At 41.2% G+C, this 23,068-nt stretch overlaps 1 protein-coding gene across 1 annotated transcript; it reads right to left on the bottom strand.

The window, feature by feature from the left end:
* Positions 1–3,236: 3,236 nt before the first annotated feature.
* Positions 3,237–22,541, bottom strand: LOC115207713 (alkaline phosphatase). The gene is made up of 12 exons (XM_029775121.1): positions 22,402–22,541; positions 19,848–19,976; positions 18,515–18,634; positions 17,578–17,693; positions 17,014–17,188; positions 16,376–16,551; positions 7,152–7,292; positions 6,905–6,974; positions 6,631–6,765; positions 6,262–6,453; positions 6,003–6,122; positions 3,237–5,843 (listed from the first exon to the last, which is right to left on the bottom strand). The coding sequence occupies exons 2-12, from the start codon at positions 19,915–19,917 to the stop codon at positions 5,578–5,580; spliced, it is 1,581 nt and encodes a 526-aa protein (XP_029630981.1). The 5' UTR covers positions 19,918–19,976; positions 22,402–22,541; the 3' UTR covers positions 3,237–5,577.
* Positions 22,542–23,068: the final 527 nt, after the last annotated feature.

The following is a 23,068-nucleotide window of genomic DNA, read 5'->3' as shown; positions in this document are numbered from 1 at the left end:
GGTGTCTTTTATACAGGTAACTAGCTGAGATTAGGAGCACTCCCTTTAAGAGTGTGCTCCTAATCTTAGCTCGTTACCTGTATAAAAGACACCTGGGAGCCAGAAATCTTTCTGATTGAGACGGGGTCAAATACTTATTTCCCTCATTAAAATTCAAATCAATTTATAACATTTTTGACATGCGTTTTTCTGGATTTTTTTGTTGTTAAAATTATAGTCTGATCATTTCTTTGTCAATGTGCAAACGTCCAAAATCAGCAGGGGATCAAATACTTTTTCCCCTCACTGTACAACCTTCCTCCATGGGCTGGATACAGGATGAGAGTGAGAACAAAGACATGTAATTCCATTTATAATATCTGAATGTGTAACCTTCACAACCAAAACCAATGACCATTGACCAATCAAACGATACCGTTTACAGTGTAACCTAACCACCAAGGCCCAATCTCCACTGGGTGTCACAGCATCAAAAGGTTTGTGTGGTGGATGAGGCCAACATAAATAAGACAGAATTCCTGAGAAGACAATAAAACCCGTTGCATAGAGCAATTCAGAGTTCACCCTGTACAGATAAGTTAGCAAATAAATAATACCTCCACATAGATAGCATCAGAGTTATCTTCAGTGAACAAGTTTCAGATAGATACCAAACATAGACACTATAGTGTTATTGTATCACATATTCAATAGTCAGTCCTCTGGATACTGTAACAGAGATATTCTTGCGCCTCAGAGGTGGGAGGGCTGACTAGTCCTTGGGAATTGTGCTTTGTGCTTTCCTTGTGTCCCTGGACCATTTGCCATTCAGCTCCAGGTGACAGAGCACATAAATTAGGGCTTAGCTTAAACAATCCACAACTCAAAAGTGACTCACTAAGTGTTCTTGAGAATCCAAAAACCCACATTTCACATCCTCAGTTGGTAGACCATGGCGCTTGCAACGCCAGGGTTGTGTGTTCGATTCCCACCAGTACGAAAAAAGTATGAAAATGTATGAACTCAAGTCGCTCTGCATAAGAGTGTCTGATAAATGACTAAAATATAAAATGTAACATCTGGCGAACAATCCACAACTAATTTAATATTTGTACCATGCCAATGATTTTACAAAAAGCAAATAAAATAGTGATTTCCAGAAGAGGTGTTGAAACAGATATTTTAGAGGGAGTAGCAGGGAGGGGAACTTTCTGATTGGATGATAGATCACATGTTTATAACCAGATCGAGTTGTGGTCAGGGAAACAATAGGAATCCATAAAAATTCTGGAATGCTTTCTCGAGAATCCAAAACCCACATTTCACATTCCGGATTAATCCAAAGACTGTGACTACAGGATTGCTGTGGTCTCCTTTAGTGCTAACTGAGAAAAGTGATCCTCTCCTGTTGGGAAGACAGTACTGGTGCTGTGATTGGTGGGGAGGTACAGTATAAATAACAATGTAAAGAAAACCAACAACTCTACAATCAGCCTAGTTGGTTCATGATTAACCTTGTTTGAGATGGAGCAGGAAATGAAAACAGTTGGTGAAACTGGCCTCAAGGCAAGGTACTTACGTATGTGCATTACAGAAGAAACCATATATTCTAGACTTTTTTTTATTACTGTACTTTAAAAAAGCAAATGAATAAGTAGGGGAGGCAGTTAAAAGTGTGTTTTTAAATCTTAAAACTGTTAAATTCCACCAATTATTCAAAGAAAGGATAAGACAAGATTACAGAAATATCATCAGATAGATTGCTGTCTTATCTTGGCTGGTGGAAGATGAGATGATCAGAGTACAGCCTCTCCCGCAGTGAGAAGGCTTGATTACCAACAACTACAAGAAAGCCTACAAGGGAGGAGGTGGGGGCCCTCAGAGTATGGTGTCAGGAAAATAACCTCTCACTCAATGTCAACAAAACAAAGGAGATGATCTTGGACTTCAGGAAACAGCAGAGGGAGCATCCCCCCATCCACATCGACGGGACAGTAGTGGTGAAGGTGGAAAGTTTTAAGTTCCTCGGCGTACACATCACAGACCAACTGAAATGGTCCACCCACACAGACAGCGTGGTGAGGAAGGTGCAACAGTCTCCAACCTCAGGAGGCTGAAGAAATGTGGCTTGTCACCTAAAACACTCACAAACCTTTACAGATGCACAATCGAGAGCATCCTGTCGCATCACCGGGGGAAAACTACCTGCCCTCCAGGACACCTACAGCATCCGATGTCACAGGAAGGCCAAAAAGATAATCAAGGACAACAACCACCCGAGCCACTGCCTGTTCACCCCGCTATCATCCAGAAAGCGAGGTCAGTACAAGTGCATCAAAGATGGGACCGAGAGACAGAAAAACAGCTTCTATCTGAAGGCCATCAGACTGTTAAACAGCCATCACTAACATAGAGTGGCTGCTGTCTACATACAGACTCAAATCTCTTGCCACTTAAATACATTTTATAAATAGATTTAATAAAGGTATCACTAGTCTCTTTAAATAACGCCACTTTAATGTCTACATATGCTACATTACTCATCTCATATGTATATACTGTATTCTATACCATCTACTGCATCTTGCATATGCCGTACGGCCATCACTCATCCATATATTTATATGTACATATATTATACGTACATATTCATCCCTTTACATTTGTGTGTATAAGGTAGTTGTTGTGAATCTGTTAGATTACTTCTTAGATATTACTGCACTGTCGGAACTAGAAGCACAAGCATTTCGCCACACTCGCATTAACATCTGCTAACCATGTGTATGTGACCAACACAATTTGATTTGATTTGTAAGGGAAAGACACCAGACACAGACCCCACAGAGCCCAGATTCCAAGCAGGCAAAATGTGCAGCACCCATATCAAGAATGCTTCAGAGTGTGTGGACTATATTTCATAACCATCTTAGCTTATCCTCCATGTTCATGCTCTAGCCATGAGTCCCCAAGGGCTATTCAAATTCCACACAAACCACATATATCAAATGCTGAGTATGGGTTTGTTTGAACATAACATTCCAGCTATTCAACATTTTCTGTTTCTTCTTTCAATCCACTACCAACTGCACAATTTTTTTTATAGTTCAAATATTCCTTTTGACAAGGTATTTGAATAATTCCAATATGAAAAATGGATAATGCTTATTGAAAGTGCAACCAAAATCAGTTCCTGACAAACTGACACATTATCTACCATTTACAGTACACACACCAATAATGTAAACAGAACATTTTCAGAAAAACCAACAGGACTTCCTTTATTGGCTAACTTATTTCTATGACATTCTGACAGTGCTTTTGGGAAGTATGTACAAAGGACACGGAATTCATTGTTTTGGTTTATTTGTTTAAACCAAACATACAAAATAGCATCTAATTTCCTTATTGTAACGTTTACACGATTGTTTTCGGAATCTGATGGGAGCTTATGAAGTAAATTCTGTTAGTGTTTGTATATACTGTTTTAATATATTCATATTCAAAACTAGGTGAACGTTACATTAGGTTTCTAATTTAGGAAAATAACTGGCTTCTTTGAAAAGTTGCCTGATCCATAGTCATGGAATTGACAGACAACAAATATATAGGTATGCAGCAACATTGCTTTGTCATTAATACCGGGAGGGTATTTTTCCCATACAATGATTGATAGAAATTCAGAGATATACCCTTCTCTTAAACCAACTGATATGACAGAATTCTTCACATAGTTTTGGTGTTACCTGAATAGTGATCAATACCAAATTAAAATAACACAACCTGTCCTATATGTTACAGTAGAAATAAAGTGATATCCTCTTATTTTCCCTAACACTAAATCTGATTGAACATTACCAATATTCTGACAGCATTTCAGCAACATGAAATCTTTTTAAAATCTGTTCATATGCACCACCAGGAAGAATAACTTATTTTATACATTTTCTGACAAGTGAGGACTTAGATACGGTCATTTTCATGTTTTCATAAATTCTTAGAATGTTTGAGAATTACATATACTAAGGTATTTGTGAAAATAGTATAGCAATATAGAGTGGGAAAGCGGCCGTGTGTTTGGACAAATAATAAACACTGCAGTAAATAAAACCTAATAAAAACATGTCTCATCCAGCCAATCAGAGGTACAGTAGGCCTATATGCAAACAAGCCATTTGCCACAAGGGCCTGCCATCATTCACTTTGAACTGGACTGTGTGTTTACAGGCAGTTGCAACAGCGCAACTTTAGATAGAATGCATTCTGCAAAAGCCACAAAATACACTTGAATGGATTTCTGCAAAAATGTAGCTAAATACCACAGGAGTCCACTTACATTTGGGAACTTTACAGTTATATTGATCAAACAATCATAAAAAGGTAGGCTGTCTTTCCCTATATGCACAGCAACAACAACCCTCTAAAATATTTCTGCTAGTTGGCCATCAAAATTGCACTGATAAACGATGGGGAATAGCCTGCTCGTCCTTCTGCAGCTTGCCTAACAATGCATGCGTTGTCCCAACCAAGCACCCAAGCTAACTGGCCAAAGTTGATGAGCTTGCTAGCTAGCTACTACCAGACACAAATGAGAGAACACCTCACTGACAATTTTACTCGCCGAGCAGAGCTGGTTAGGCTGTTTACATGTTATATAGAGCATTCGTGAATAACTATTACTTTTTTTGCCTACGGTTACTGACACCGGTCATATTCAGCAGGTCTTGCGTGTTCATAAATTCATCAGTTATTCAGCGCTCTGGCACACTCAGAGCACTCTGAAATCGGAGTAGATGGCTAGCCAGAGTGAATTTGCGAACGCATTCAGCATAGCTACCAATCAAAGCGATTCACATTTATTGCTAGCTAACCAAATGACACATGCATCTCTAGCTGTGTAGCCACCAAAAAATGATATGAGGGGAAAAAGTCGGTGAACGTCCTCACCAACGTCCTCACTCACTCATGACGTCCTCCTAGCAGCTAGCTAGATAACGCTAGGCTCTGTGTTTTTAGCTAGCTACATAAATAGATACGCTAGCATATTAGCCACATTATGTCTGACTTGTGATCATTTCCCTTGCTAGTTTGATTGTATTGACAATCCCAGCCTTAGTTACATTCGTCAGTTTTTGTCCAAAATATTGAGTCATTGAAAATGAAACAGTTCATGCCGAATGATAATGTATTTACACCAAATGTATTGGTGAATTATGTTAATCATGCATTGAACTGCATCCATCTATTCTGCCAACAATGCCTTAATGTACGTCATGGAATTTTGAGTCAAATATAACCTATTTTTAAAACCTCTTATAAAGTTGGTTTTGTAGCATTACCTGGGATTTTGATATTGTTGACTGATATTATGATTGTCTGTCGGTTCCATATCTGCAAAGTAGTTAAAACGCTGTCCGTTCCACTTGAAATGCCCTTACATTGGTCCCAAAGTCATTCAACTGTACAGAATAATAAAATAAAAAAATCAACAATAGAGAAAATCTAATCCGCATTATATCCACACTATAAAAAAGGTGTGGGAGTAATACATATATACAGAGGAGGGGTGGGGTAGTGCAGGAGGGGGGTTGGGGTGAAAGGTCAGCAGAGGAGGCGGATGAGTGTGAGGAGAGCTGTCAGGCTGGGCAGAGCAGCGCTGAGACTAGAGGCTCCACTGGATGACATGCAGTGGTCTCTGTTCTGGCCAATGCAGGCAGCATAAGCCATGACATGGGGAATGTAGTTCTGCTCGTGGACACCGTGCAGCAGGTGAGCCATGGGGCCCTTAGCAAACACAGCCACATCCTCTCCTCCATGAGTCTCCATACTCAGCGGCACTGCAGACTGGGCCTTGTAGTTATTTTCCTCTGAAGAGAGGGAAGGAAGGGAAGGGATGGAGGCAGGAAAAGGGAAGGAGAAAGAGATCAGATGGATGATTTTCTGGCATGCCAAAGACCAAGTGGTGTTCTCTATGACAGAGGACTGTCAAAATGGCAATACTCCATTGATGATAAGATTTCACTTACCATAGTCAAGGGTGGAGACGTTCTCTCTCAGACCATTGACTACTTTGAACCCTGGTCCGTTCCCATATAAGATGGCGGTGAAGGGCTTCTGGTCCACATCACTCAACATGGGAGCCAGTCCTATAGACAGAGAGGAAAATAATGAACCACCTCCATCACAAACCATTAATCGCAACATCCACAACATCCAAGTGACTGATGACTGAGTGTAGCCACATACAATATACAATACATTGTTGCAAAATCATCCACTGCTCACCAAAAATGGTGTTCCCCCTTGGAGTGTAGCCTCCGAAGTTGAACATGTGAGAATGGTCAGCAGTGACGACAGTCATTGTGTCATATATGCTGGTCATGAGGCCGGCGTGGCCAATGGCCCGGTCCATCTCCACTGCCTCATGCAGGGCCTGCTTGGCTTTACCCTCGTGATGTCCGTGGTCGATGCGCCCCCCTGCCAACGCACAGCCTGGTTAACCTCTCTCTCTCAGGCAGATGAGAAAATCTAGCATCAGCACTGGCAAAGCAGCCTCAGCTGTACAACTTCACATTCAACATTATATACATTATTAACCTTATGCAACAGATACAGTATTTACTGATGCCAGAGTAAATGTAACACAACAATCACCCTCCACCAGCAGGTAGAATCCACTGGGGTTTTTCTTCAGGATCTTGATGGCCACCTCCACCATCTCTGTCAGTGAAGGATCTGTCTCATTGTTTCTCTCCAGGTCATAGGGAAGATCTCCAGGCTCAAACAGACCTGTGTTAACACAGAAAGCAGGGTTTAATATATTGCAAAATAGGTAGAGAAGATGATCAGTGGTTAACATGAATAGAAAAGATGAAACAGGCAGGTCATGAAATCAATAAAGAGCTAACAATTTAAAAAAAGAACTCACCCAAAAGGTAATCCACACTATTAGGGTTTAGCGATAAAAGTTCCTTCTTGTTCCATACATAGTGGGCGTTCTGTTTATTTAATAGATAAAACAATACATCATATGGCATTGATCTAACCCTGTGACAACCTAAAGCTATTCAAATATTCTTGATAAGAAAAATTGAGAAAAGAGGAGGGAAGAAAGGAAGAAACAACAGGACATGGTAGAAGAGGAGTGAGAGAAGAACTAAGACAGAGCAGCTGACCTTGTTTTTCATTCGGTTATTCCACTCCTCCACCAAGTTCCTTCTATCGATGCGGGTACCGAAGTGTTTCTTCTCTCCAGGATACTCCACATCTGACTGGTTTTTGGGGAACATGTACTTCCTCCCTCCTCCCATAATCACCTAGACATCCACCAGAGATACAACATTTGATTTCTCTCTATGGACATCCCTGGTAGGGTTAAATATTTTCCTGGTATTTTACAAATGTTCAATCCCGAGAACAAATCACTTTTCTACCGGGTAACCCGTTATTTTCCGCCAAAACCGGAAGTGTCACTCAAAAATATTTAAATAAGCCTGTCTGGATTTGATTAGAGCTTTGATCGAAAATTCAAGCCTGATGCTACCTGAGCCTGATGAGCCATACATTAAAGACATTTAATGAGCCCAAGGCCAAAAAAGCCCAAATGATTGTCCTGTCATCCAATTACCTACATACTGTATGATATAGTCTACTGTACATTATGCACGACAGAAAAACATAAAAGCCCATAGATGTAGCTAGCTATATGCTCTCTTGGGTAAATAAATAAAACTAGTTCCAGTAGGCTAATCTTTTTGAGTGTGTATTGTATTATACCGCATTATATGGACTGTAATTACGCATCGTTCAGGCTAGCGAATTCGATTTTAATTTGGAAATATTCTTAGGGCCTATTTGTACACTGAACAAAAATATAAACACAACATGTAAAGTGTTGGTCCCATGTTTCATGAGCTGAAATAAAAAATCTCTGAAATTCTCCGTACGCACAAAAAGCTTATTTCTCTGTTTATGCACAAATTTGTTTATATCCATGTTAGTGAGCATTTCTCCTTTGCCAAGATAATCCATCCACCTGACAGAGGTGGTATATCAAGAAGCTGATTAAACAGTATGATCATTACACAAGTGCACCTTGTGCTGGGGACAATAAAAGGCCATTTTAAAATGCGCCGTTTTGTCACACAACCCAATGCCACAGATGTCTCAAGTTTTCAGGGAGCGTGCAATTGGCATGCTGACTGCAGACCTGTTGCCAGACAATTTAATGTTCATTTTTCTACCATAAGCTGGCTCCAACGTCGCTTTAGAGAATTTGGCAGTACGTCCAACAGGCTTCAAAACTGCAGACCATGATGTGTAACCACACCAGCCTGGGAACTCCACATCCGGGTTCTTCACCTGTGGGATCGTCTGGGGGGGTCTGTAATAAAGCCCTTTTGTGGGTAAAAACTCATTCTGATTGGCTAGGCCTGGCTGCCAAGTGGGTGGGCCTACAATATGCCCTCCCAGGCCCACCCATGGCTGCACCCCTGCCTGCACCCCTGCCAGTCATGTGAAATCCACAGATTAGGGCCTAATTAATTAATTTCAATTGTTGTTTAAGGAGAGAGGCCAGCGGAGCACAGGTGCGTGCGTATTGTGCAAGAGACAGAGGCTATAAATTAGAAGCTTATTTTGCATTACCCATCATTAATTAGCTAAATATAAGTCTAATACTGCATTGAAAGTATTACATGAAACAAGTAGGCTAGGACTTGTATATACCGTGCATTCGGAAAGTATTCCGACCCCTTCACTTTTACAGCCTTATTCTAAAATGGATTAAATTGTTTAATCCCCTAATCAATCTACACACAATACCCCAAAACGACAAAGCAAAAGCATTTTTTTTGTGCAAATTAATAACACATTTAAAACTGAAATATCACATTTACATAAGTATCCAGGCCGTAGAGAAGATTTAGACATTGCATATAATTTAATAGTTCCATTTCACGCCATGCTGTTTATATAAATAATTTTTTATAATTTACAGGTTTTTCAAAGTTATTTATCCTGGGAAAAGGGAGTGGTTTTGGGCAATAAATCCCAATAAATCTCAGTAACCGGGTTCCCGCCATGCAACCTTAATCCATGGCAAGAATAATGAGGAGAGGAATTATCTGTAAGTAGTTACATTACAGGCGCAAGTTGCTCAACATTACTGTCTGAACAATGTATACAGAATAAAGAGCAATCATTGTTTTCAACAATAGCTGTTGCTTATAAAAATGCTCTCTTTTTAGCATGATTACTGGATATTTTCTGTAATATCAGGATCCATATTATATACACTACATGACCAAGAGTATGTGGACACCTGCTCGTTGAACATATCATTCCAAAATCATAGCATTAATATGGAGTTGGTCACCCTTTGCTGTTATAACAGCCTCCACTCTTCTGGGAAGATGTTGGAACCTTGCTGGTGGGACCTGCTTCCATTCAGCCACAAGATCATTAGTGAGGTTGGCACTGATGTTGGGTGATTAGGCCTGGCTCGCAGTCTGCGTTCCAATTCATCCCAAAGGTGTTCGATGGAGTTGAGGTCAGGGCTCTGTGCAGGCCAGTTAAGTTCTTCTACACCGATCTCGACAAACCATTTCTGTATGAACCTCGCTTTGTGCACGGGGGCATTGTCATGCTGAAACAGGAAAGTACCTTCCCCAAGTTGTTGCCACAAAGTTGGAAGCACAGAATCGTCTATAATGTCATTATATGCTGTAGCGTTAAGATTTCCCTTTATTGGAACTAAGAAAAACAGCTCCAGACAATTATTCCTCCTCCACCAAACTTTACAGTTGGCACTGTCAATTGGGGCAGGTAGCGTTCTCCTGGCATCTACTAAACCCAGAGTCGTCCGTCTGACTGCCAGAAGCGTGATTTATCATTCCAGGTAAGGTGTTTCCACTGCTCCAGTGTCCAATGGCAGCGATCTTTACACCCCCCCAGCCGATGCTTGGCATTGCGACGAACAGTTATCGTGCTGACGTTGCTTCCAGAGACATTTTGGGACACAGTAGCGAGTTTTTGTAATGGAAATTATATGATTAAAGGTTTGACTAAATGATTTCACTCAGAAACCCTATAACCTGTTGAAATGTATTCGAAATAAGGCTATAATAATGGGTTAAAAACTATATTCCAATACTGTGTGTGAATAAGACACTGTTAAAATGAGCAGGGCAGAGTTGATAAGACGACCTTGGGAAAGAAACAGGAGAAGAGGCCTCCCTAAGTTAGGGAGAGTAACAACGGCCTGGGAACGGCTAGTGGGCAGGAGATTAGAAGACAGGTAGCAAGGTTGATAAGGAATGTATGTGTACTGTGGAAAAATACAGCCGCCTAAAGTGGGGTGGAGTTCTCTACTGGTGTGTGTGTGTGTGTGTTAATATAAAAGGCTTTGTACATTGTAAGGATTTTCAGAGCTCTCATAAATAAACGTTTTGACCCTTGTGGGCTGGTTCTCCGTCTGCGTCATTTAACCAGAATCTTACACACTCTGGGGGGGCAGACTGAGTAGTTTCATTGAAGTTCGGTTTAAGAACATTGATAACTTAATTCACGTAACAATTGTCCTTTGAGCCGGGATCCAAAATCTGTCCGTCTTCCTAAGGTAACATGCCGAAAACCGTGCACGGGCGGGTCATTGACTCGTGAATCAAAGACCTGTCCCCTGAAATTGGGGTTCCATAACAGGCCGGTAAATATCTAAGGTAGACAGGGACGGTGACGGAATCAAACCTACATTGCTTTTCCCAGCCTACAAGACAAAGGTCAGTAAATCTTTATTTATGCGGATTTGGGGAATAATACCTGTATGATTGCATGGAGTGGAGAAAGAAGTTAGTGTAGTCTAGGTGTTAAACGCCAAAATATCCGTTCCCGGTAGGGCATGCACCTGGTGACCTGTCTTCAGAATATGGTATGGAGAACCCTGATATAGGCAGTATTCTATGCAATTGGTAGAGAGGAATTGGGTGTAGAGCCATCCTAGACAAGGTGGGATCTGTAATGACCCCAGGTATCTGTGGCCACTACCAAAGTAAACTATCTAATGCTGAGGCCTAACGGTTAAACTGGTCAAGATGCATTGGACGGGCGAATGTTGAGGCCTAACGGTTAAACTGGTCAATATACATTAGGCGGGCTAATGTACTGAGATCTAACGGATAACTGATCTAGAGTATATTAGCGGGGAGGGTAGTTGAGACCTAAAACGGCGCAAAACTTGGTCTGACTATTGTATGGAAGAAGGGAGACCTAATATAGCGGAGTGAGATACGAGATATTATTGTCAACAGTTAGATGGAGCAATAGATAAATAGGCCATTAACTAGGGCTTTACGACCCCTGGAAAGTAGCTTATAATTGCATAAGTATGCGACCTAGTGTCCGATCAAACAACTCTATAGATAAAGTTTCGAGAGAGATAGAATGATTTTTCTGGGTTTGCGTGGGAGGTGAAAATATTGTTCAGTCAACAGTCGCGAGAAACGACCGGGAAACAAGTATAACTTATGGTCATATACATGTGAGATATAAACAATTGCGAGAAAGGACCGGGAAACAAGTATAACTTATGGTCGTATATGAGTGAGAGATAAACAATATGTCAGGATCCATACAAATAATTATTCTAAAACACATAGATTGTGAGAGACATAGAAGGTTTAAATTGAAACAGAGTAAAAGTACACACACATAGATTAAGGATAAAAACATATTATAGAAACACATAGATTGTGCAACCTAATAACAAATAGTTATTGAATAACCATGGGTGGCAAATCCTCAAAGGAGGTGCAGGAATTAATGGGAGATGAGTGATACATGGAGTTAAATGTCATAAAATAAATATTTATTTCGGTCCAATGTGGAGAAGGAAGAATGAATTTGATGGAAGTTTGGATGTGGAAAAGTTGGGACTAATGGTAAGAAAGATGCATAAGGTATGTGGGGACAAGACAGGGAAACAGCATGTCGAGGGTTAGACATAGCCAGGGTGTGGCTGTCTGAAGCCCGAAGAAGAAGGCAAGTGTAGAAAAAGAGAGAGGCAGAGTCAACAGTCGCAGGAGAAAGGCTTAGACATTTACATTAGGGCTATGTTCTGGAAATTGTATCAATAGTACGTGCCTAATTTTACGACTACAGACATTGATAAATAGGGTTATTTGCGAGGAGTGTCCATCAGTTCAATAGTGCGTTGGTGGTTCTGTGGTAGAAGTCTCGCCTGCCATGCGGGAGGCTCAGGTTCGATTCTCAGCCTATGCATCAGTGGATTAAAATGTGGGTTGCTGATTGCCATTCAACTGTTGGTATGTTTTGCCTGGAAAGATACGGTTGTTTAAGATATAAACCAAACGTTTTGATGGCTTGTTTAGTTTAAATTGAAGAGACAGTTACCGAAATCGAATGAATTATAATGAGCGGATAGGTGATTGCGATAGAATAGTACCGAGCGAAATTGTTTTTTTTTCTTATTTGAAGGGAGTTGTATTAAGTATTTTATAAATTTGGCGATTTACATGGTACATTTACGGTCATAGACATTTCATAAGTGTGAAGCCGAAAGACAGGAGAAAGTTGTAACATATGTTTAATCTTACGATAGAGTTACCCAGAACGTGGGATGCGCACTCGCGGGGATATATATATTGGCTGTAAAGCGGTTCAGGTTTGGATAGTTGAATCGTAAAAGCTCTGTGATAGTTTCTGGTTATTGATTCTTGGTTTGATTATTTAGTAACACCAGTGGATTGAACAGGAAAGGGAATGTATTCTAGCCTTATAATCTTTTTCCATTACGTGAAACAATGTCAGTTCAGTAAAGTGAATTGCAGGGTGAGTTTATTTTATTTCGCAGGAACAGTGCAAATTAATCACAGTTGTGCGTGTGCCTGGCCGGCGTGCGCGTTCCTGGTGAATGTCCAACAGGTGAATTACAGGAGAAGGTGATTCACTCAATCCAACCAGGAGACTGGGTGTGGATCCAGTCCCTGAGGAGAAAAGACCGGATGCAGCCCCGTTGGGAAGGCCCATACCAGGTTCTGTTAAACCACTGCCTTTGCCATTAGAAAAGCTGAGAGAGTCACTTGGGTCCACGTTATCCACTGCAAGGAGGTATGTACACATATGACCACTGCTGATCACACACAGAGTTAGGAGAAGAACCGAGTACCAACAGGGTCTGGGGGTTACCTCCTTAACGAAGATTCCCTATCCCGACCATTCGTCACTGTGTGTGCTCCTAGAGGTGTGAGTATGGGGTGGTACCTAGCAGAGAGACTAAGGGCAGGAGAGGGTTGGCGGTTTTTGGGAGGAGTAGAGCTGCATCATAGTTTTGGTAAGCTTTCTTATACATTCAAATCCACCACCTTTCGGTACTAATCATACGATACCGTTGTCATTGAGAAGAAGTAAAAGATAAACTATATAATACACTGATGAGTGACGTACAGAATGAGGAATCAAAAAAGATCAGGATGTAGGTATAAGGTAAACATTAAACAATTTCCTGGGGAAGCAGACAACTGTACAGGAATTCGGGTTGGCCGGATTGAAGTACTCAGCCAACCCACCCCGGTTCACCTTAACTCCTGATGAGTACCAGTGTTATAGATACAAGAATGGCACAGAAAACTTAGACGATTTTAATGGCTGTAAGGTAATCGTTAATGTGACTGACTTAGGTTTGAAAGTACAGGAGAAAATTCTTAACCTCACAGCACCTATAACTGATGTAGGGTGGGCTAGTACCCGCAAAGGACGCATACGACAGAAATTACCACAAAGGGTGGTTAGGAACTTGCGCCCTGGGGTTATTGGTCCAACCAGTTCGAATTAGTCATCAGAGGCCAGTTATAGGAGGCTAAAGTAGGCACAGGAGGAGTTCTGACCAGTATGGGAGTAGCTTTGTCTAGATGGATGCTATTGGCATCCTCAGGGAAGTTCCAGATGAATACAAAGCTATGAATCAAATATGTGAAGGCTTTAACACTACATTATTTTGGTGGTTGACAATAAATAAAAATGTGGATTGGATTAATAACATATTTTATAATCAACAGAGATTCATGAATGAAACCGGGGATGCAGTAAAGAGGTTCTCTGACCAATTATCCGCCAACTCCCTCATGACCTGGTAAAATAGACTGACTCTTGATATGTTATTGGCAGAAGAGGGCGGTGTAGGTAGAATGATTAGGTTCATTGCTGTACTTTCATCGACGATAACACAGCTCCAGATGGATCAGTGACCAAGGCCCTGGCCGGTCTAAACAATTTAGCTCAAGAGTTAGCAGAAAACTCCGGGGTGGACACTGCACTCACGGGGTGGCTCAATAGTGCCTTTGGAAAATGGAAAAATGTTGTAATCATTGTGGTGTGGGCTGCTTTCACCTGTATGAGTGTGTTTGTGTTGTGTGGTTGTTGTTTGGTCCCGTGTGCGAGAGGTCTCATTTCCAGGGTTCTGGAGAGATCGATAACGGAGCAGATGGTGAGATACGGACCGATTCCAAGTTCAGATCAGTGGGACGACAAAAACTTACCGCCGAGCCTGGTGGAGGATTCATTCAATTATGAGGAGCCCATGTTAGAGGAGACCATCTTTAGAGTTTAGGAAGACTGTGTCTTTAAGTAAAGGTCATAACATAAATCCTGATCCGAAGTGTTATGATTGGAGATAGGTTTAGAACAGTCATCGATAAGTATGTGTTGACAGTATATGCATGTAACGCTAGGGCGTAGTGGGTGCAGAGTCAGGAGCAGGAGGCAGAGAATGCAGGGTAGTGTTATTTAACACACAACGGCAAAACACAAGCCGCCCCAACAGCGAACTAGAGCGCACACCAAAACCAACGTGCCCAAACACATGGGACAAAAACAGGTCGGCGCAACATACGCACTCGCACTTCAAAAATACAAATGAGCGTGCATACACCAGCAATACAGTACCAAACAATCCCGCACACAGAGCAGGCGGGCCTCCTGGCTAAAATAGCCCAGCTAATCAGCCCAAACCAAAAACAGGTGCACACAATCAACAAAAAGGGGGAAAAGGAAATCAGTGGCAGCTAGTAGGCCGGCGACGACGACCGCCGAGCGCCACCCGAACAGGAGGGGGAGCTACCTACGGTAGGAGTCGTGACAATGCATTTGTTTTCCTTGATATTCTGAATTACTTTGATTTTGTGACAGTATATGCATTTGTTTTCCTTGATATTCTGAATTACTTTGATTTTGTGACAGTATATGCATTTGTTTTCTTTGATGTTCTGAATTAGTTTGATTTTGTGTGACATTTCTGAATTAGTTTGATTTTGTGTGACATTACTGAATCCAATAAAAATAGATGTGTTATAGTGTATGTGAAATATTTAGTCAATCGGGTAGATTGTAATGGAAATTATATGATTAAAGGTTTGACTAAATGATTTCACTCAGAAACCCTATAACCTGTTGAAATGTATTCGAAATAAGGCTATAATAATGGGTTAAAAACTATATTCCAATACTGTGTGTGAATAAGACACTGTTAAAATGAGCAGGGCAGAGTTGATAAGACGACCTTGGGAAAGAAACAGGAGAAGAGGCCTCCCTAAGTTAGGGAGAGTAACAACGGCCTGGGAACGGCTAGTGGGCAGGAGATTAGAAGACAGGTAGCAAGGTTGATAAGGAATGTATCTGTACTGTGGAAAATTACAGCCGCCTAAAGCGTGGTGGAGTTCTCTACTGGTGTGTGTGTGTGTGTGTGTGTGTGTGTGTGTGTGTGTGTGTGTGTGTGTGTGTGTGTGCGTGTGTGTGTGTGTGTGTGTGTTAATATAAAAGGCTTTGTACATTGTAAGGATTTTCAGAGCTCTCATAAATAAACGTTTTGACCATTGTGGGCTGGTTCTCCGTCTGCGTCATTTAACCAGAATCTTACACACTCTGGGGGGGCAGACTGAGTAGTTTCATTGAAGTTCGGTTTAAGAACATTGATAACTTAATTCACGTAACCGTTTTGCAACAGAGAACAGATGGTTTTTACGCGCTACGTGCTTCAGCTTGTGCTTGAGCTTGTGGGGTCTACCACTTTGCGGCTGAGCTGTTGTTGCTCCGAGGCGTTTTCACTTCACAGGAACAGCCCTTACAGTTGACGTGGCAGCTTAAGCAGGGCGGAAATTTGATGAGCTGACTTGTTGGAAAGGTTGCTTCCTATGACGGTGCCACGTTGAAAGTCACTGAGCTCTTCAGTAAGGCCATTCTACTGACAATGTTTGTCTATGGAGATTGCATGACTGTGTGCTCGATTTTATACACCTGTAAGCAACGGTGTGGCTGAAATAGCCGAATCCACTAATTTGAAGGAGTGTCCACATACTTTTGTATATATTGTGTATATGCTGTGACTCACATCAATGTCAGGAATGTTCTCAAAGAGCTGCCTGGCGATGTCCTTGCAGCCTGCCTGTACTGCCTCAGCGGGCATCTCTCCATCGGAGTACCAGTCCCTGTCCACACAGTGGGCATAGGCTGCGCTGGGGGTGGCATGGTTCACACGCGTTGTCGTGACTATTCCCACTGACTTGCCTGGGTAACAAACACACAAACAGTTTTGAACCTGCTACTAGGATTCTGTGCAATAGTCTGCCAGATCTGAAGACAACGATTAGCTCCAAAGAATCTGCTAATTCTAGTTGAACTTGAACAGAGTGTCAATACATTTTTCAGTCATTTGAGAAATATGAGAAAACAATTTCTGTATTTTCTTGTTTGTTGGATCCCTGATCCTCTCTGTCCCCTGACCTCTACTCCAGAAGTCTTGTTTTCATTCTTGCCATGTCTCTAAGTCATTGGGGCCTGCTAGGGAGACTCTGCTGTTGAGAAAATACATCTGTAGCTATAAACTCCCCATTGAGATCCATGCATGCCTACGATTACAATGTTATCATGGTGTGTCTCTACTGCTTATCTCAGGTTGGCCAAATAAGGCTTAGTAGATCTGGTGTGGAAAGGTACTGTGAAAAAACATGAGTTATAATGAGACAGTACCGGCTTCCTTGGCCCATCTGAGGATGGAGGTGACCTCGTTGCCCTGTGTGGTGTTGCACTGGGAACGGACGGCAGCTGCACTCACACCCACCGTTCCCTCGTTGGCCTTCACCCCACAGAGGTATGCTGTGGCTGTACCTGCACTGTCTGCCACCTGGGCATTGGTGTTATATGTCTACAGAGACGGGACAGTAAAATGTGTGAATTATATAGAATTGTAGTAGGAGACATTGTTCTGCATGCCGTGTTGGTGTTATCCACACCTCCAAGCATCACCTTTAAACGCTCAGATTGTGTAATTTCTTTTACATTCTAAACTCTTACACAATTATTGACACGTGATCAATCATGTGTGGAATGTGCTGCTCCCTTAACTATAAAAACAGTTCTATGATGTGTGGCTTCTTGCCAAGTATGTAACATAATAACACATTATTATCGTATGACATAGACAGCATGTGACCAGGTATATTGGTCCTGCTCTTGGTGAACCATTCATTACTTCCAGATCAATAATGCATGCTATTCTAGAGCTTTTCTATATGATAACAAACCAGGTCAGACCTTGGAAAGCGCAACAAAGGGGAACTTGTCCATCTCCAGCTGGGTCTCTTCCCCACTCTGTCTGCTCAGCTGCCCCTTCAGTATTCGTGCTGCCGTCACTGTGGGAATGCCCATTCCTACACAACAAAAGCAAAGCAGTGCTCAGTCTGTTAAGGTGTGATTCTAAATAAGGGATAGAAAGCCTTTCCATCTCATGCATTAACACCTTTTGGTTTTCTATCTGGTTAACATGGCTGTGTGGTCACTTTTCACAGCAGCTGCTCTACCCACTGAACAGACAACTCTACATTTGGTGGTAAGAAACCCTGTCAAAAGAGCTTTTACTTTAGATCTGCCTTTTCACAAGTCAACAAAACTTGCATTTTTAGAGGTGACTATCTATTTTTCCTTTGTTTTTATATGGGTATCAAAATGGATGCTTTTGTGGAGGATGTGAACTGACGTGACCTTTCACTTTATCCAGCATGATTGTTTTAAGCATGGTTGTCATACATGATAGAGTAAGGTACATTGTATGCTGCTGCATGTAAAACATAGACAGTTAAGGTCCTTTGGGGGGGACAGTTTAATGGGTCACTACATAACATAATGTTAAGCAGAAGCCATGTTATCCATTGGCACTGGCAGCATGCTTGTGTAATGCTCGATGGCTCCCATATTCAACATTCGATTTAGAAAGCCTGAAACATACTATTTACTTCTGACTGGATTGCGTCAATCCTCCAGAATGTTTTGATGGACACGACTGTGTTTGATGAGGAGGATATACTTATCATCAAAATACTAGTTTTCTACAACCACTAGGAAAGATCATCTGGAAATGTATAAAAATATTACATCTGTATGCTGCACATAAGCTCATAGAGTTAAGACTTCACTTCATCATACAGTGGCACATACTCATGGAATGAAAAAGGCTCCTGTAATCATGGCTTACCATCACCAAGGAAGAGGATGAGGTTCTTTGCAGTGTTTTGATTGAGCTTCTGAAGTGTGATGGCATTCTTCAAAGTACGCTGGGCCCATGTATTCCAGAACAGGGGATCTTTCTCTTGGTCTGCAACACGGAGGTAGAGTTTTATTTTTAAATGAGGAGGGAAAGAGGCCAGTAGAAGTGATCTGTAACACCTGCGAAAGTACTGGGACAAGTGGGACGGAATATGCCCCAATTAAATGGAATACACGTTGAGGTTCATCCTGAGAAGCATTTTTTGATGGACAAAAACTTGATTAACACAGAAAAGATACGTTGTCTATTATTTCCAAGGTAATGTACAGAACATTGGCATTAATCACTTCCTTATTCACTTGTATTTCATAACCCAGTTATAACCTTTCTAATTCATGTTTTACTGCCAGACAACTTCAAAGTTCCTTTGTGAGTAACTTATTTCTTTACTGGTTTTAAGTCTCAGCATGACATATAATATGAACAAGTATGGACGATAATATCAAGGGACCAACAGGATGACCATAAGCACATACACATGTACTGTGTTGATAATGACATGTTCTGTAGGGTCTGCCACTGCCAACCATATGACCTTGGACATCTCCAGCACGTAAGCTTCTTATTTGTGAAATCACGTTGCCTACTATACACCAGCACATACATTAATGATGTTATGATAAGAAGGAACCTAATCTTAGAACTGTTTAGGGACAAATATTACACATCTGGAATCCATTTTGAATCCATTTTGTGAACCTCTCCTGATTTGTACATAATGTTTCAGGAGCTAAATGATTCTGGTCATTTTGTAGAGAGAACAGAGAAAATGGAGGTTCACTAGCTATCGTATTGTAAATGCAGTGTAAATTATGTTCAGTGGGGTCAATAGACTGACAGTTATAACTCTAACAAGCCATGTTATCATAAACATGATGCCATAAACAACAGATAAGTGGCACTTCCTTAATAAGAGCAGTTGAAGACTTCTGCATGTGTCACATCTCCAATAAATCAAAGCCCAATTTAGTTTCTACCCTTCTTCCTGAAGTGTGCACTCATTCACTCCTCCTCAAGGACTATAGGAGCATTGGATTGGTTTCAGCATGTGCTAAAGGATCTTTCCACTGCATTTCCTAAACCTGTCCCTTTCCTTTCAAATATATGAACGGGAGTGAACAAGGTCACACTTCAGCGAGAAGAGGGAACGAAATAGATCTGTGTTAGTATGTGTCCCCTCTGAGCTCTTCCTGGTGGATTTCAGTCAAACAGCTGGATGCTGTTAAGAGACATTACATTTATTGACAGGTGTGTGTATTACCAGGAAACTGTGGCTTCCCCAGGCCTCCCCAGGCCAGGCAGGAGCAGATGAGCAGGATTGTCACCTTCATGATGCTTTCGCTCTATCGCTGTAGTGTTATCACATACCACGTCCCAAACTAGAGGGAGTCTGTAAAATAAGGAGAAATCAGTGTTTATGAAAGTTGGCAATGAGTTTGATTTAAAGTGCAGCAAAGGATGTGGAAAGTAGGTAGGTTTCAACTTAGACATTCACAGTGAACAGAAGTAGTGGTTTTGTTGTAGTGTAGTCCTAACACGGCCCCATGGGCCCTGAGCAGCCAGCCTTCGTCTATTATTACACCCCCCACCCCTGTCCCTCCACTTTTCCTCGTTAATGGGATTGTGGGCAGTAGTACAGAGATTTAACAGCCATAACAAAGCCAATATAAATGTTTTTTAAACAAAGTTTGCAGTTTTCTAAAGAAGAGAGTTTGGCAAATGTATTGTTACATGTGCTTGAAATAAAATGGTATTTCATAAAGTCTTGAAACTGTGTGCAAATGAGCCTTGTTACTTTATGCTATTAAAATAGACAACGCAAGTCCTACAGCATTAGTATACAATATGCTGTTGTTGAGCTCACATAAAGCTGCTAGGCTGGCCTCTGAGGAGAGGAGAGGTTTTACCGTGCCACAGATGCAGGCCTAGGCCTATCCTCTAAGTAAAGCTCAGAAGTGGCCGGACCCACCAATCAGCAGCAGACTAGCCAGCCTGCAGGTGAAGAAGCAGAGCAGTCCCAGGATGGGCAGAGAAAAGGAGGGGTGCCAGAAAAAAGGAGGGGTGTCAAGGAGAAAAGTATCCCGGTTGGAATACCAATCTGTATCAAGGTGCAGATGATTCCTGTTTCACCTGCCAGCTCTGTAGCTGACCACTAAGAGATGAAAAGTGGGTCCCTGTACAGGGTTCAATCTGTTTGAATGGAGCTGGGATTAGGTTTAATAATGTTCGTGAAGTCAGGGTTTGGGATCATAATTAGAGTGTGAGACTTTATTTCTTTGCTTTCCTTCTTTTTTTGTTGCTCTGGGCTCAGTGACACAGGCTCCTCCATTCTGGGAAAACACTGACCTCAGACACATTCCCCCAAACAGATTACCTTGACCCATCCAAAATATAATGGGAGAAGGAATCAATTCAGCTCAATCAATGTTGTGGTCCAACTGGCCTGTTTGAATCTTTTACTTTCAAGAACTCTAGGTTTTGGCTTTATCCTAGGGTATGCTGTACACTGTGTACATGATATCTATGGTGATATGTTTTATGTTGAAATGTTTCTAGCACTGGCATTCTTTCCCCTCCAAACAACCATTGCCTTGTTGAGAAGCTGATAAGATTGAATGCCTGCTGTGCTTATAAAGGCTCCATAAGACCATACTACTAAGAGTTTTTAATTCTGTCATGAGATAAGGCACATTTTTCTATTTAACTAGGCAATTCAGTTAAGAACAAATTCTTATTTCCAGTGACAGCCTAGGAACAGTGGGTTAACTGCCTTGTTCAGGGGCAGAATGACAGATTTTTACCTTGTCAGCTCGGGGATTCAATCTAGCAACCTTTCGGTTACAGGCCCAACGCTCTAACCACTAGGCTACCTGCCGCCCCTACAGGAAAAATTTGAAGTGCTCAATTGTAGATGAGATATCATCCTCTCCTTAGCATAGGCTAAACATTCCACCCTATTAATGCCAACTCAATCACAAATCAACTTGAAAGATAATCCATGTGCTTTACATCACTGGTACAATGGCCATGTCTATGGAACAATGACAAGAAGAAAACCTGAAAAGAACAAAGGCTTGCCATATATTTTACTTTTTTTCTGTTTACCTGTAAAAGGTGAGCGTGTCCAACCAATTTAGGTATTGTGCATCACAGTGTGTACATTAATTGTCAGCCAGATTGAGTAAATTGCAGAATGCTCTATCCAAATGTATTGATAGAACAAATATTTCAATAATTCGGTCTGTCTGTCAGTGTATTCTCCACCTTTTCAGCTTTATTGGTACCTTCTGACAATTATTTTCTGGAGAACAATTGTGTTGTGAATTCTAACATTAATATTACTATAGCTGAGCACTCACTGCTAGTTGACCTTTTTGTAATCAAAATGAACATCCAACAGCATAGGATGTCAACCAAAATGAATGAAACTGGTTTAGGCCTAGATATGTGATTTAGTGTTGTATTGGTTTAATAAAAAAACGTCACCCTTATGGAGGGTACTGCTATTGTTGTATTGATGCTCAATAAAGTGTTGGAAAGTTGGGAAGATTGCGAGTTCTACCGACAAGAATCTGCAATCACAAAATCTTCTACCACAGCTACATGTATAGGGTAATATTGCTTTAAAGAGATGGAAAGCGATAAGCAATACGCATCTGGTGCTAGTGGCATGTTTAATTGCACCGATTTTCCTGACAATGCAGCCAATTGCAAGGAGATTTTATGTTGATATTTTCTAAATAGCCTGCACACGATAAACTATTGATATTCCAAAAATAGACAATTAATACAAAGAGTTAAAGGAATACACTTACTTCGGGTTCTATTTAAGCTTCTGTAGCAAAACACATGTCTGTGTCATCCTGTCGCTCTTGACAATCGTTTTATAAGCCTATGCACCAGCTAGCTCTGTTTTGAGGGCTGAGAATAGGGTTGATATCCCACCACGATGTCGAGAAACCACCCTATAAATAATGGCACCATAACATGAAGAGCTGGATCGTGAGTGCCGCCTGTCGACCAGTTTCACTGTTGCATTTAGACTACTCAAAATATTTAATTCAAACCTTAAATCAGTCGAGTTCATTGTCAGCATGTGAAATACTAAACTGAAACATATTATAGGCCTACATACTTAATATATAGGTTTATAAGTAGCTTATAAACTGTCATTACTTTATAGCCTCGTTTATAAATGTGTAAGAATACAGTTGCTTGCCAAATTTTATGCACAATTTTGACCTTTACTATTATTAGCATATTGCTATTTATTAACCTCGATTGTCTAATGCCGCGTTCATGTGCCAGTCGGAACTAGCAAACTCGGAAACTTCCGATTTGCTATATGGTTGAATGCAGCATATGTATAGGCTCCTACAAAGTTTCCTAGTTCCGACTAGCACGCGAACGCGGGATAATGTACCAATTTACCCTTAGAGATTTTTGTTCATGATTTTGTATCCTTTAGATGTCACTAGAGTC

This window comes from Salmo trutta, chromosome 14 (genome assembly GCF_901001165.1).
Source record: "Salmo trutta chromosome 14, fSalTru1.1, whole genome shotgun sequence".
Taxonomy (NCBI): Eukaryota; Metazoa; Chordata; class Actinopteri; order Salmoniformes; family Salmonidae; genus Salmo; species Salmo trutta.
The sequence above is the reverse complement of the archived record's forward strand: the minus strand, read 5'-3'. Positions and strand labels throughout refer to the sequence as shown.

What these genes read in the sequence shown, in the direction of transcription:
- LOC115207713 (XM_029775121.1), bottom strand. Translation starts at nt 19,917, where the DNA reads ATGAAGGTGACAATCCTGCTCATCTGCTCCTGCCTGGCCTGGGGAGGC. An exon ending in TAGTGTGGATTACCTTTTGG is followed by an intron (nt 6,766 to 6,904) that starts GTGAGTTCTTTT and finishes GTGTTAACACAG; the next exon opens with GTCTGTTTGAGCCTGGAGAT. An exon ending in CGTCTCCACCCTTGACTATG is followed by an intron (nt 5,844 to 6,002) that starts GTAAGTGAAATC and finishes CCCTCTCTTCAG; the next exon opens with AGGAAAATAACTACAAGGCC.